The sequence below is a fragment of the Ascaphus truei genome, chromosome 5, assembly GCF_040206685.1.
Source record: "Ascaphus truei isolate aAscTru1 chromosome 5, aAscTru1.hap1, whole genome shotgun sequence".
Classification (NCBI taxonomy): Eukaryota; Metazoa; Chordata; class Amphibia; order Anura; family Ascaphidae; genus Ascaphus; species Ascaphus truei.
In genome coordinates, this window is record NC_134487.1 from 201,707,998 (window position 1) to 201,724,659 (window position 16,662).

The 16,662-nt window shown below is 45.6% G+C and overlaps 1 protein-coding gene across 1 annotated transcript in view; it reads left to right on the forward strand.

The window, feature by feature from the left end:
* Window positions 1-16,662, forward strand: part of LOC142494711 (HEAT repeat-containing protein 5B-like) — a 45,932-nt gene that overhangs the window by 13,718 nt on the left and 15,552 nt on the right. Inside the window, 6 exon segments of the mRNA XM_075599145.1 lie at window positions 1,268-1,417; window positions 8,719-8,890; window positions 9,288-9,445; window positions 12,399-12,648; window positions 13,874-14,029; window positions 14,752-15,002. Of these exon segments, the coding sequence (XP_075455260.1) occupies window positions 1,268-1,417; window positions 8,719-8,890; window positions 9,288-9,445; window positions 12,399-12,648; window positions 13,874-14,029; window positions 14,752-15,002 (1,137 nt within the window).

A 16,662-nucleotide genomic window follows, 5' to 3' on the forward strand; every position in this document is an offset into this window, starting at 1 on the left:
TAGCAGCAAAAAGGAGACCGCACTCAGGTGAATGAAAAATGAATGTATTAAATACAGCACATAACTCCAAGTTATACTCCAAGTTATGTGCTGTATTTAATACATTCATTTTCATTCACCTGAGTGCTGTCTCCTTTTTGCTGCTATGCGGTAATGTGTATATATATATATATATATATATATATACTGGACACCTAACAAGCTCCTATTGAACCCCCAAAATAACCACAACATATATATAAGCATATGAGTGTCACAGAGGAGTGCTACTGAGCATGGCAATATATATTTAAAACCAGAGACAGAACATAAAACACAGACAAAGCTCAGTTTTAGCACATTTAGTGAAACTCATACACGGTACAGTGCCTAAATATATGTATAAATATCTATTAAGTAAAATGGTCTTTTAGTTTGACATTTTTGGCCAAAATTGTTGTAAGCCCCTGAGCCAACTTCACGGCAGACCACAATTCAGGGGTCCCTAACGCTAATATAAATTCTTAATAACCTGTATAATAACAGGAAGAATGATTTATAGAAAATCTGTCAATATTAGTTGCAAAGTTCTAAGTCTGATTGAAGCCTTTATTAACCTGTACATTACCAGGAAAAGCACTCTGTATTAGAGTTGTCACAACCATCCAGCAAGCAAACAAGTTCCCCTGTGTGGAAGATGCTATGGAGTGAGCCCTTAACCATTTAAATGTGGGAGGGGGTGAGCTTAAATTAAGTAGGAGGTTGCCAACCTCCAATCAGCCAGGACTAGCTGAAACACAATTGTGAAATATACTGGACACCTAACAAGCTCCTATTGAACCCCCAAAATAACCACAACATATATATAAGCATAAGAGTGTCACAGAGGAGTGCTACTGAGCATGGCAATATATATTTAAAACCAGAGACAGAACATAAAACACAGACAAAGCTCTGTTTTAGCACATCTAGTGAAACACATACACGGTACATACATACATACATACATACATACATACATACATACATACATACATACATACACTGAAAATAACATCAACATAGAGTTCCACATAAATTTGCTATATTCAGTTTGGTATAAAGTAGCTATTTTCTTTTATTTAAAACCTAGTGTTAAGTAACTTTTTAAATTTTTTTATTTATGATTTATAGTCGCTGCAATTATCTATCTTTACTTCCTTTTAGACAGAACGGCGAATGCAACTGTATAAAGCTTAAGTTGTCCTACGTTATCTGGTATTGTGACTGTTCTCTTGTGCCGTTTAAGTCGCAGGGTCGCAGTGAAATCCTAATGAGTTTGCAGAAGGTCCTTGGCGGTCTCGGAGGGGCTGCATCTTCCAGCCACAGAGACATCTACAAGAACGCTCGGTCCCTTCTGACTGACAGGTCCATGGCTGTACGATGTGCTGTAGCCAAGGTGAGTAACCACTGTGTAATGTGAATAAGAACTGCATGAAGCTACAAAACAAATAATATACTGTGTAGACCAGTGGTTTTAAACCTTTTTTTGGTTGGGGAACCCCAGAATTCGATTTTGAAATTCTGAAGAACCCCAACCCTCGCCCCCATTCTCTCGTCGCTCCCGTCTCTCTCCCCCACCCCCACCCCCCTACCCCTGTCTCTTTCCTCCGCCACACACTCTCCCCTCCCCCTCACTCTACCCCTCTTGCACACACATACACTCCCCCACTCGCTTACACGCACTCCCCCACTCGCTTACACATACACTCCCCCTCTCGCTTACACACACACACACAAACTCCCCCTCTCGCTTACACACACACACAAACTCCCCCATTCGCTTACACACACACAAACTCCCCCTCTCGCTTACACACACACAAACTCCCCATCTCGCTTACACACACACACAAACTCCCCCTCTCGCTTACACACACACACAAACTCCCCCTCTCGCTTACACACACACACAAACTCCCCCTCTCGCTTACACACACACACAAACTCCCCCTCTCGCTTACACACACACAAACTCCCCCTCTCGCTTACACACACACACAAACTCCCCCTCTCGCTTACACACACACACAAACTCCCCCACTCTCTTACTCTTACACACACAGTCCACCACTCTCTTACTCTTACACACTCAGTCCACCACTCTCTTACACACACACACTCCCCCACTCTTACACACACTCCCCCACGCTTACACACACATTCCCCTACTTGCTTACACACACATTCCCCCACTTGCTTACACACACATTCCCCCACTTGCTTACACACACATTCCCCCACTTGCTTACACACACATTCCCCCACTTGCTTACACACACATTCCCCCACTTGCTTACACACACATTCCCCCACTTGCTTACACACACACACATTCCCCCACTTGCTTACACACACACACATTCCCCCACTTGCTTACACACACACACATTCCCCCACTTGCTTACACACACACACATTCCCCCACTTGCTTACACACACACATTCCCCCACTTGCGTACACACACACAAACATTCCCTCACTTGCTTACACACACACACACACACTCCCCCATTCGCTTACATATGCACACACACACACACCCCCACTCGCTTACACACACACTCCCCCACTCGCATACACACACTCCCCCACTCGCTTACACACACATACACACACAAACTCCCCCTCTCGTCCTCTGTTGCTCGACTGCTAAAACTCTGACTCAGGCCCTCATTCTCTCCCGTCTTGATTACTGTAACCTCCTGCTGTCCGGCCTTCCTGCCTCTCACCTGTCTCCCCTACAATCTATCCTAAATGCTGCTGCCAGAATCACTCTTCTCTTTCCTAGATCTGTCTCAGCATCTCCCCTCCTGAAATCCCTCTACTGGCTTCCAATCAAATCCCGCATCTCACACTCCATTCTTCTCACTTTTAAAGCTTTACACTCTTCTGCCCCTCCTTACATCTCAGCCCTAATTTCTCGCTATGCACCACCCCGACTCTTGCGTTCTGCTCAAGGATGTCTTCTTTCTACCCCCTTTTTATCTAAAGCCCTCTCCCGCCTTAAACCTTTTTCACTGACTGCCCCACACCTCTGGAATGCCCTTCCCCTCAGTACCCGACTAGCACCCTCTCTATCCACCTTTAAGACCCACCTTAAGACACACTTGCTTAAAGAAGCATACGAATAGCACTGTGAACATTCTGAACACATGATACATAAAGCTTGGCCCCCTGCAGACGCATTTACCAGAACTCCCTCCTACTGTCTCTGTATGTTCTCCCTACCTACCAATTAGATTGTAAGCTCCTCAGGGCAGGGACTCCTCTTCCTTAATGTTATGTTTGTCTAAAGCACTTATTATCATGATCTGTTATTTATATTATCTGTTATTTATTCGATTACCACATGTATTACTACTGTGAAGCGCTATGTACATTAATGGCGCTATATAAATAAAGACATACAATACAATACACACACTCCCCCACTCGCATACACCCACACACTCCCCCACTCGCATACACACACACACACTCCCCCACTCGCTTACACACACACTTCCCCACTCGCATACACACACACACACACTCCCCCTCTCGCTTACACACACACACACACATACACTCTTTGACACATGCTCTAACAGTGACACACAGAGACTGACACACCCCTCTCTCTCTCTCTTTGAGGGAGCTGCGTGCTCTTGCCTGATCCTTCCTCTCCCCCCTGTCAGCAGGAAGTTGACACGACTTCCGACGCAGGGAGAGGAAGGATAGCAGTGACCGTGTGGCTGCTGCTGAGCTCCGTAGCCGCCGGGTCCTTGCTATGTGGGGGTTCCGCCGCGGGGCCCTGGGACAGCATGGGAGAGTTCTCCCAGCTCTCCCCCCCCATGGCGGCTGTGGAACTTGCTTACACACACACTCCCCAACTCGCTTACACACACACACACTCACTCCCCAACTCGCTTACACACACACACTCCCCCATTCGCTTACACACACTCCTCCACTCGCTTACACACACTCCCCCACTCGCTTATACACACACACACTCCCCCACTCGCTTATACACCCACATACTCCCCCACTCGCTTATACACCCACATACTCCCCCACTCGCTTATACACCCACATACTCCCCCACTCGCTTATACACCCACATACTCCCCCACTCGCTTATACACCCACACACTCCCCCACTCGCTTATACACCCACACACTCCCCCACTCGCTTACACACCCACACACTCCCCCACTCGCTTACACACCCACATACTCCCCCACTCGCTTATACACCCACACACTCCCCCACTCGCTTATACACCCACATACTCCCCCACTCGCTTATACACCCACACACTCCCCCACTCGCTTACACACCCACACACTCCCCCACTCGCTTACACACCCACAAACTCCCCCATTCGCTTACACACACACACACTCCCCCACTCGCTTACACACACACACACTCACCCACTCGCTTACACATACACACACACTCCCCCCACTCGCTGGCACACACTCCCCCACTCGCTTACACAAACACACACACTCCGCAACTCGCTAACATTCCCCACTCGCTTGCTCACACACTCACTCCCCCACTTGCTCACACACCCACTCCCCCAGTCGCTCACACACATTCCTTCACTTGCATACACACACACTCACCCTCTCTCTTATACACACACACTCCCCCACTCGCTTACACACACCTACACTCCCCTACTCTTACACACACACACTCCCCCACTTGCTTACACACATTCCCCCACTTGCTTACACACACACCCCACTCTCTTACACACACGCACTCCCCAACTCGCTTACACACACACACTCCCCAACTTCGCTTATACACACTCCCCCACTCGCTTACACACACACACACTCCCCCAATCGCTTACACACACACACACTCCCCCGCTCGCTTACACACACACACTCCCCAACTCGCTTACACACACACTCCCCCATTACACACACTCCCCCACTCGCTTATACAACCACATACTCCCCCACTCGCATACACCCACATACTCCCCCACTCTCAGACACACACACACTCCCCTACTCGCATACGCCCACAAACTCCCCTACTCGCATACACCCACATACTCCCCCACTCGCTTACACACACACACACACACACTCCCCCACTCGCTTACACACACACTCCCCCATGTGCTTACACACACACTCCCCCATGTGCTTACACACACACTCCCCCATTCGCTTACACACACACTCCCCCATTCGCTTACACACACTCCCCCACTCGCTTACACATACTCCCCCACTCGCTTATACACCCACACACTCCCACACTCGCTTACACACCCACACACTCCCCCACTCGCTTACACACCCACAAACTCCCCCATTCGCTTACACACACACACACTCCCCCACTCGCTTACACACACACACTCACCCACTCGCTTACACATACACACACACTCCCCCCACTCGCTGGCACACACTCCCCCACTCGCTTACACAAACACACACACTCCGCAACTCGCTAACATTCCCCACTCGCTTGCTCACACACTCACTCCCCCACTTGCTCACACACCCACTCCCCCAGTCGCTCACACACATTCCTTCACTTGCATACACACACACTCACCCTCTCTCTTATACACACACACTCCCCCACTCGCTTACACACACCTACACTCCCCTACTCTTACACACACACACTCCCCCACTTGCTTACACACACACTCCCCCACTTGCTTACACACATTCCCCCACTTGCTTACACACACACCCCACTCTCTTACACATACGCACTCCCCAACTCGCTTACACACACACACTCCCCAACTTCGCTTATACAAACTCCCCCACTCGCTTACACACACACACACTCCCCCAATCGCTTACACACACACACTCCCCCGCTCGCTTACACACACACACTCCCCAACTCGCTTACACACACACTCCCCCATTACACACACTCCCCCACTCGCTTATACAACCACATACTCCCCCACTCGCATACACCCACATACTCCCCCACTCGCATACACCCACATACTCCCCCACTCTCATACACACACACACACTCCCCTACTCGCATACGCCCACAAACTCCCCTACTCGCATACACCCACATACTCCCCCACTCGCTTACACACACACACACACACTCCCCCACTCGCTTACACACACACACTCCCCCATGTGCTTACACACACACTCCCCCATGTGCTTACACACACACTCCCCCATTCGCTTACACACACACTCCCCCATTCGCTTACACACACTCCCCCACTCGCTTACACACACTCCCCCACTCGCTTACACACACACACTCCCCCCACTCGCTGACACACAGTCCCCCACTCGCTTATACAAACACACACACTCTGCAACTCGCTAACATTCCCCACTCGCTTACACACACACACACTCCCCCACTCGCATACACACACACACTCCCTCTCTCGCTTACACACACACACTCTTTGACACATGCTCTAACACTGACACACAGAGACTGACACACCCCTCTCTCTCTCTCTTTGAGGGAGCTGCGTGCTCTTGCCTGATCCTTCCTCTCCCCCCTGTCAGTAGGAAGTTGACACGACTTCCGACGCAGGGAGAGGAAGGATAGCAGTGACCGTGCGGCTGCTGCTGAGCTCTGTAGCCGCCGGGTCATTGCTATGTGGGGGTTCCGCCGCGGGGCCCTGGGACAGCATAGGAGAGTTCTCCCAGCTCTAACCCCCATGGCGGCTGTGGAACCCCTGAGGGGTGCTCGCGAACCCCGAGGTTCCACGAAACCCTGGTTGAAAATCACTGGTGTAGACAATCATGCAAAGCAATACTAAATGGATATTATTGTGTTTGCTTCATAACATAACTAATGAACTTCCAAATGGGTAGTCAATCTTTTTATGATTTTATGATGATGCTTGTAGCTTTATCTCAAATTTGTAGCAAATGACCATTTTGTGCTGGTGAAAAAGCAGTATTTTATTCAGATTTAAATAGCAATTGTAGAACGAAAGTAATTATACATGTACAGGCAGTCCTCGGTTATCCAACGGAATCCATTCTGGAAGTAGCGTTGGATTGTAAAACCGTTGTAAAGTGAGTCCCATGTTAATCAGTGGCGGTGAGCGTTGGATAACGCATTCAGGCGTCGGATAACGCATTCTGGCTTAAAAAAACGGCCCTTATGGGTTGCATTGTAAAGCGTTGGATATTCCATTTGTTGCAAAAGAGAAACGTTGGATAACAAAGACTACCTGCATATTGTTGCATTTAAGCTTAAGATCTGAGAGGTATCTTTGTAATTTCTGAAGAAAGAACCAACATACTAAAGACACTATTGGATATAATTGTTCAACACTATGTCAGATATTATACCTATCGCAATTATTCACGTGGGTTAGATTTTTTAATTTAGTACTAAACCATATATGCCAGAGACTTCAACATCGGTGTGCTTTGGAGCTTATCAAATAAGCCTCATAGTCTTCTACTACTTTACTTTTAGAGAATATTCAATTTTCACATTTGTTGTAAAGGTGCCTTTTTTTTTTTTCATTAAAAACTCAGTAAAATTCTTTAAGGCTTAAGTGTACTGATCATTAAAACTGAATTTGAGCACAAAAAAGGTATTTGAGACTTATTTATGCTCCTCCTCTATGGATGGGGTTGATCAGGAACAGATTTATGAAGTGGCTATATAGAAATGCTCAACATTTTAAATGTAACCCTTTCGCTGCCTGTGGAGCTTGCCTAGTATTGCAGTTTATGCCGTATTGAGTTAATACGAGTTGAGTGTGTTTTGGTATGTGTGTGTGTGTCTCTGCAGTTTTGTGGGTTTACAGGGGGCATTGCTGTGTGTGTTTGTGGGTGTACAGGAGGGGGGACTGCAGAGTGTGTTTCCGTATAGAGGGGGGTTGCAGAGTGTGTTTGTGTGTATAGGGGGGGCTGCAGTGTGTGTGTGTGTGTGTTTGTGTGTGTTTGTGTGTGTGTGTGTGTGTGTGTGTGTGTGTGTGTGTGTGTGTGTGTGTGTGTGTGTGTGTGTGTGTGTGTGTGTGTGTGTGTGTGTTTATAAAGGGTGGTTGTGTGTATGTACAATTTTCTTTTAATAAACTTGCAGTAAAAACATAAGAATGTAGATGATCATGCTGATAAAAATCAATATGACTACAAAAGTGTCCTATCTTTTTTTATGAAAAATGTAAAGAAAACAAAATTAGCCTACATTTACACTACCGACACACTTTATTGAAGTGTGGTCGGTACCGCAAGCCGGGAAATCTCCCGGCTTGCTAGTGGCCGCCCCGCGGTCACGCGTCATCGGGAGCGTGCGCCCCCTGCACGCGTGTCCAGGGGCTCCCCGAGGGAGCCCTGGTGTCCCGCGATCGCGGGACAGCGGCAGGGGGTTCCGGGGGACCCGGCGGACCCGGCAGCGGTAGGGAGAGCGCCCCGATCGGAGGGCGCTCTTCCGCTGCTTCGGCGCGCGCCCGTCACACTCGGGCGCGCGCCAGGCTACTGCTGCGGCACAGAACGGGCAAATGCTCGAATAAACTGTGCCGCAGCAGTAGCCTATAATAGTAATAATCCCCTCAGAACATGGTATTACTGGCCAATAATGCCCTGTCTGGGTTAAAGTCCCTTGGCTTCGCCTCGGGCCTTCAACTCTTCCAGCCAGGGAATTATTGGCCAGTAATGCCCTGTTCTTCGGAGATTATTACTTAAGTAATGTTTTTTTTCCGCAGTGCCTGCTGGAGCTGCAGACCGAGGCCGTTTTCATGTGGACAGCCGAGCTGGAGAACGTAGCAACACTTTGTTTTAAGGCCTTAGAAGGCTCCAACTATGGAGTGAGAGTCGCAGTTTCTAAACTCTTGGGAACGGTTATGGCCACGGCATTAATGCCAAAGCAAGCAACAGGTAGGTTTACAGCAGCTCGGTTGCATTCATAAGGACTCGTACAGAAGGTGGGTGGGAATAACCAAAATCCCCAGTCAGTAACCAGCAAAGTACTTCTAGTAAAATTCCAGTGGTCAAGGAGAAATCTCTCAGAAATTCATTATTGTAGAGTCTTGCCATGTGCGGCTTAATAACAAAGCATCAAACTTCTTCTTGGATTAGGAAACCCAGCAGTAAAGCCAGAGTCCAATGAGGGATGAAGACACTATTAGTGTAAATCCCTAGACAGCTGTCCTTGCACATCTCTATTTCTCTACAAGAGCTCCATTCCTAATGCCATCGTCAATGACCTGTACATTTCAAGTTAGATTTTTTTTTTTAATTTGTTTTCTTTTACTTTTTATCTTATTCACTAAAGTCATGCGACAGAATGTTAAGAGGGCCACGTTAGAGGAGGTGTTGGAACTTATGGCCACAGGATTTCTGCGGGGAGGCTCCGGATTCCTTAAGAGTGGAGGAGAAATGTTGAAAGGCGGAGGATCAATCAGTCGAGAAGTGAGAGTTGGCGTTACACAGGTTTGTTCTGCAATATGTATAAACCTATAAGCAGCCGTACATAGCCTAGAAAGAAAAAAATAGCCATTAACATCTTGTGTGTATTATTTTCTACTTCTGTACAACAATGAAGCAGAGTTTTATTTTTTAGCATTTTTGGAAATGAAAAATACAACTTTGGCTAGTAACAGAGTCAACAATAAATCATTTTGAAAACAATGTGATTGGGTAGTCCCTGCCATGAAAAACTTACATGGCTGCACATACATGAATTCTCAAATGTTAAGAGATGGTTAATACATCCTACAAAGTGATAACCCTGGAGTTCTATAATACCATTATCAACTCTGAATTCTACTACCGAACTTTACTCAAGGTACCTGTTCTGTAAGTGAGGGCAGTAATAGTGTGGATGTATTAGAAAGCAAGACGTACATTGTAATTCTTTGCTAAAATATCCTTAAAAGTCTAAATAATGGAAGCAGGCTTCTAAACTAGTTATTTTTGAGGTGTGTGTTTTTGTTTTGCTTCGTCTCCCAAGCCTTGCACCACATCTCCAAATAATTGCTTTTACCGTTCATTTAGTGATTGAAACCTGCATTGTGGTTTCCCTGGCATCAGTTTAATTTAGTACAGTAATAGTAATGAATATTTTTATTGTGCATTCTGCTCTTACGTTGCCCTGTACACACAGGGACCCTTCAACCAGTTCTCCATATCGGACAACATTTTGGAGTGGAAAGGTTACGCGTGTGTGTGTGTGTGTGTGTGTGTGTGTGTGTGTGTGTGTGTGTGTGTGTGTGTGTGTGTGTGTGTGTGTGTGTGTGTGTGTGTGTCGTAGCCCGAGAGGCAGATGGTGTCTCGGGCTACAATCCGGAGGTTCCCTCAGCTGGCGGTGGGCATTTAAAGCCGTACCACCACACAGTTATAAAGAAACCTTTATGTGATTTCTATTTAATCCATCTTGTAAGTGGGCATTGTCTTCCCCCCTACTTTTTATAATAAATCCAATTTTTCTGGTAATGCCCTAGGATTGTGCGCTGTTTCTTTTGTTATATATATAATATATATATATATATATATATATATATATATATATATATATATATATATAAAAATTCATTTAAATATTTAACATGTATTTTAATATTTTACAAACCTTTGATAACATTTGTATTTAAATACATATTTAAGCTACCTTAAGTTACAAGTGTTTTCAGTTTGAAAAAACTGCATTTAGCTGCCTAAGCAACTAGTAGTATGAAATTAGCAGGAGCAGAGAGTCTTAAGGGCCACATGAAGGCTCTTTGCGGGCCCCATTTGACCTATGGGCAGGCAGTTGAAGAGCCTGGCTGTACACACAATGAAACCAAGCCAATGCATTTCTCTACCAAAGAGCTTGACCTAATTTTAGTACACACCACAGAAAGTAATTTGTTTGAGATCACATGAAGCTTACACTAGATCTTTCACTAGGGATCACCTGTCCTCTTGTCCACCACAGAGGTGACACTCGCCAGTAATTTGTAACTACTTCAAACATGACTTCGATGCAATGAGGACACAAGGGAGAGATTTCGGCCATCAACAAAGAAAAACACAATCGTACTGTGCATACTGTCAGTTCATTAGGTCACTTTTATGGGATGCTCATTGGGTTTGCAGTAAACTAAAATCCCATGTGATGCTAAGGTTTATTACAAAATAATGTCTCTCCTTCATGTTTGTTTTAGCTACTCTTGTTCTACATGCAGAATTGTCTCCACATTCTACAATAATATGCTAGATCATGGGTACACAAACTTCTGGTGCTGCCCCCCCCCCCCTCTACCTTTTTGCTGCGGGGTCATGTGACCCTGATGCCGCGTTGCCATGACGGGCGTCGAAGGACGCAGTGGGGTCATGTGATGTCACATGCCACGGCTGAGTTGAGTTGCAGAGGCCTTGCGCAGTCCCCCGGCATTTAATTTAAATGCCTTGGGGAAGAGTGTGGGACCTCTGCAACCGCCTGCGCCCCACCAGAAAAATCTTGTGCACCCCTGCACTAGACAGTGAAGAAAACCAAAATGGCCTTTTGACTGGTCACATTATTGCAAGCTTTTTCTATTGGTAAAGAATGGTGTTGTGAATAATAATGGAATCAAATCTTGTTCAATTTGTTAGCTTTGTTTTGTCATTTAAGTACTGGTTTATTGGGAATTGTAACCATGGGTTGATACCACTTTTACTGACCGTTTATAGATCTTTAATGCATGTTAGCTGCTCACTATCCCATTAAACTAGGCTTTATATGGAATTGAAAGACCTAAATGGCCCAGATTACTAAACGGTGCTTGGCCTTGATGTATTAATTTGACTGGGCCTGACGGTGCACTAAAATGTGTGTCCGCTGTGTAGAGCATTGCGCAGGTTTTGCATCTTGCGTCTTGGCATGGTTTCGTCCCGCATTCAGTTGTGCTGCTGAATACCTACCCACATCATTTATATTAACTCCCACTCCACACACACCTTTTGTAAAGCACTGTATACACTGTGGGCTCTCCATTCATTTATATTCATACAGATTCACACACACACTCTTACATCACTAACTTTCAGGAACCATTTAACACCTCCACACACGGGGGAGGGACGAGCACAGATAAGATTCCTAGAGACACTGTTTTTAAGTATACCCTTTGCTTGCTTCATTCATTGTAACATCGCCGGAAGAAGAGATCAGTGTATCTCGAAAGCTCGCACAAATAAAAGCATTTCGTTAGCCACAGAACGGTATCGTCTATTTATTTTTTGATTATTGAAGCTCGGCTAACACGGTACTGATACCTCTACATATATTATATATATATATATATATATATATATATTTAATATTTTTATTTTTTACACTCCATGTAATGCTTCTTAAAACTGTTTCTATTTATTAACATCCTTTTAAAGTGACTTGTTGACTTGACTTTTCTGTTGGTCACAGGCGTACGTGATTTTTGTCACGACACTAGGAGGCGAGTGGCTGGAGCGCAATTTTGCCACGTTCCTGTCTCACGTGCTTGACCTGCTCTCACACCCCCGTGCCACCCAGACGCATGTGGAGGCCGTGTACTCCCGGAGGTGCGTGTCCTTTATCCTGAGAGCCACCGTGGGCAGCCTACTAGGGGAGAAAGCCCAAAACGCAGCGGCTAAGGAGATCTGCCAGGCCATCAGTAAGCAGATGAAATCCGTGGGTAAGATGATTGTGTTTATTTTTTATTTTATCGTCCTGTTTTTGTTGAGGTTTTCAAGGTATAACAAAAGAGGGAGGGGGGGGATGTAAAGGTAAGGATACATAAATAATGATGGAATGGAGTGGGGAGTTGGGGGTGGGAGGGGTACAACAGTTTAATGCTATAGCGCTCAAGTAAAGACATCAGCAAGTATAACTTTTTTATGTAGTGTAAACAGTCTATTTATGTGGAAGGCAATCCTGAGAGTCATCAAGGAGGACACTATGTATGTAACTATGTAAAAAAAAAGTACAACAATCAAAGGCTGAAATATGATTTGCTTTTTTGCCACTTGAATATAAGAATTGGGGATACGTACAATGTAGTTTCTGTGTTCTCAATTGCCCATAAATGCAGATTTACTGAAAGCTGCTAAGATTTTAGGTACAATCGTTCTCAATTAACATGCTATTTTTTTTTTTTTAACAACATAACAATGAAATTGTCTCCTTTAAAGAATTGTTGCCATGATTATAGCAAACATTTGGCTGTGCGGGTTTAATTGGAAATGAAGAGAAGTTTTCTTTTTCAATGGGTGAATCTGAACAATGGAGAGCTTGAAATTCGACCATTTTCTTTACCCCTAGCTCACACATGTCCCTGTTGACGGGCAGTAAAGATAAGGAAGGAGGGAGTTAGCCGCGCAGGCCCCTGTTCAACACGTCCTCGTCCTCTGTCTCCGCTCACCATGTTTACAACCTAACTTTAAAAAGTGCATACAAATACGTACTGTACAAGTGTTTGTTTATATTTATTTTTAAGTAAATCACTCCTATTTACTTGAATGGGCAGGATGGTGCTTTATTGCTTAGCACTGCTTCATAAATATGGCCTCTAAAACATGTAATTGCCTTTCGTTCACTTTCATCCTAAAAGGGATTGCACCTTGAAGGCATATTCAGCTTTTTGCCGGTTGGTTGGTTACCAGGATTTTATCTTCATTTACAGAGCAGCGGCCCTTCATGGAAATACTGGAACAGCTGATTTTCCTAGCCTGATACGATTACTCTTTCTTAGAACCTTATTTGTTGCACTGTCCTACATTTTATGTAATGCCCAATATTGGCATAAAAATTTAGAATCTTACTCCTGTTTATTTAGATCCTTTTTATGGTCGTGCTCGATATGACATATCAACTTTTGCGGTGTAATTGTCCTGTTTCGTGTTTTTTTTGTTGTTGTTTAGAAGCTGTGGTGAATGATGCCAACAATGAAAATAAAGGCGGATCTGCCGACGTTTCTGCCACTCAGCATGTCATGGTGTGTGCCCTGCAGGAGCTGGGGAGTCTGGTACAAAGCCTGAACTCCACAGCATCACCTCTCATACTGGAGCCTTCTATAGGTAACTGCAGCCAGATGCACAGCAGGCGTAATTTATACAAACAGTAGATTGTATTGATAAGAATTTGTCACGTACGCCGCACCCTTGAGCACATGATTTCTGTGTGTGAAAAGGGTTAATACATCTGGCGGTCCAGCTGACTTGCTAACCTTCCCGCAAGGCCCTCAAAACGAGCAATATCTCCCCCAAAAAACTCAATACGCTGCCACCACTAAGAATAAATGAAGGGCTTGCTCCCTGGAGTTCACAGCCCATGTTTACTGGAAAAATATGTAACAATGTAGCAAAATGTGTCAGAAAATACAGTTTATCTCTTCTAAAAGGTTACAAGGTTCAATTAGAGCTCCAAAACAGTACTTATTCCATTTTAGGTATAATGTACGAAAAGTGGTAAAGTGATTGTTTAAAGAAAAAGCGTTTCAAAGACCGTTTCAGAAAATAATGGGATAAAAACAGAAAACTTAAATACGTTCTCACATGCTAAAGTTCTTAAGAGGATATGAAGAAATATGAGAATCCACCTGTTATTTGGCCTAAAACCCCTCTATGTTGAACCTCTTCAGCCTACACCTGCGTTGCCCCAAAGGCTATTTTTAAAACAAGCCAAATCAAGAAAACTGCTTAGCACATAGAGCTGAAACTACCATGTGAGTGCAGTTTGTCTTCGTGTTTCCCCTTTGCACTGCTATGAAGTGTTTCAACCTTTTGCCGTTTGTATTTAGGACTTTTGGACACAGTGACGTCTGTCCTCCTTCACCCCAGCATGGCAGCCAGACTCGCAGCTGCATGGTGCCTGCGCTGTGTTGCTGTGGCACTACCCTTTCAGCTTACACCGCTGCTGGACAGGTGTGTAGAAAGACTAAACAACTTGAAGAATTCCCCTGAAGCGGTTAGCGGTTACAGCTTTGCAATGGCTGCTCTACTAGGCGGTGTACATCAGTGTCCTTTGGGTATTCCTCACGCCAAAGGAAAGGTAAGAAACAAAATGTATCTGGTCTTTCAATACTTTATGGGCCATAATTACTAGGTTACTGTAAGCCTTGCAGCTTAGCACCGCTTGGTAAATATTGCTCATTGTTTATGTCTCTCACAAACTGTGTGTCTGTGCATGTGTGTACAGGCATACCCCGCTTTAACATACGCAATGGGACCGGAGCATGTATGTAAAGTGAAAATGTACTTATAGTGAAGCACTACCTTTTTTCCACTTTACAATGCATGTATTGTACTGCAAACATCATATATGTGCATAACTGATGTAAATAATGCATTTGTAACCAAAATAAATACAGTAGGCTTTATTGAAATAAAATCTTTAATGTCAGCTGATTTTTCTTATGTGCTGACAGATACAACATGGATGAATGGAAAATTATTTTAAAAATATGTAGGAAGGGTGAAGGAGAGGGCATATCTTCTACTGTACAGTATTTTTACTGAAAGGGCATGAAGGTGAGGTGCATTTATTTGACTGACTGATATATTTTTGGGACTTATTTTTTGTGACTTTGGTGAAAACAGTACAGTACAATACAGTACTGTACAGTGTTTTACAATGCTGTGCTTCCTTAGGCCGTGCGTATAGTGCCCGCGACCGGCGACGTCACCCATCATAGCTAGCGAAAGTTATATTTCACTTTGCGGCGGCAGCGCGGGCTCCCGGGCATTTGATTTGTTCAGGGGCTGTCACATGAGGTGACAGCCCATGAAAATCAAATATTCCCGGCTTCCAACGTCCGCTCCGTCGCATTGCCGCTCTCGCGCTTACTATAAGCGCACGTGGCGGCGGCAATGTGTTTGTTTTTGGGTGGCATCGCCGGCACTATACGCACGGCCTTACTCAGGTCCTTGATCAGCTTGGCTTGCACGCACTCCCTCAGTCACGCACACACTCCCTCTGTCACACAATCTCTCACGCACTCCCTCAGTCACACAATCTCTCACGCACTCCCTCAGTCACACAATCTCTCACGCACTCCCTCAGTCACACAATCTCTCACGCACTCCCTCAGTCACACAATCTCTCACGCAATCTCACTCAGTCACGCATGCACACGCACTTAGTCACGCACGCACTCTGTCACGCACGCACGTGCACTCAGACACAGACACACGCACGCACTCAGACACAGATACACGCGCAGACACACGCGCAGACACACACACACGCAGACAGACACACACACACACGCAGACAGACACACACACGCAGACAGACACACACACGCAGACAGACACACACACGCAGACAGACACACACACGCAGACAGACACACACACACGCAGACAGACACACACGCAGACAGACACACACACACGCAGACAGACACACACACACGCAGACAGACACACACACACGCAGACAGACACACACACACGCAGACAGACACACACACACGCAGACAGACACACACACACGCAGACAGACACACACACACGCAGATAGACACACACACACGCAGACAGACACACACACACGCAGACAGACACACACGCAGACAGACACACACACGCAGACAGACACACACACACGCAGACAGACACACACACACGCAGACAGACACACACACGCAGACAGACACACACACACTCAGACAGACACACACACACTCAGACAGACACACACACACTCA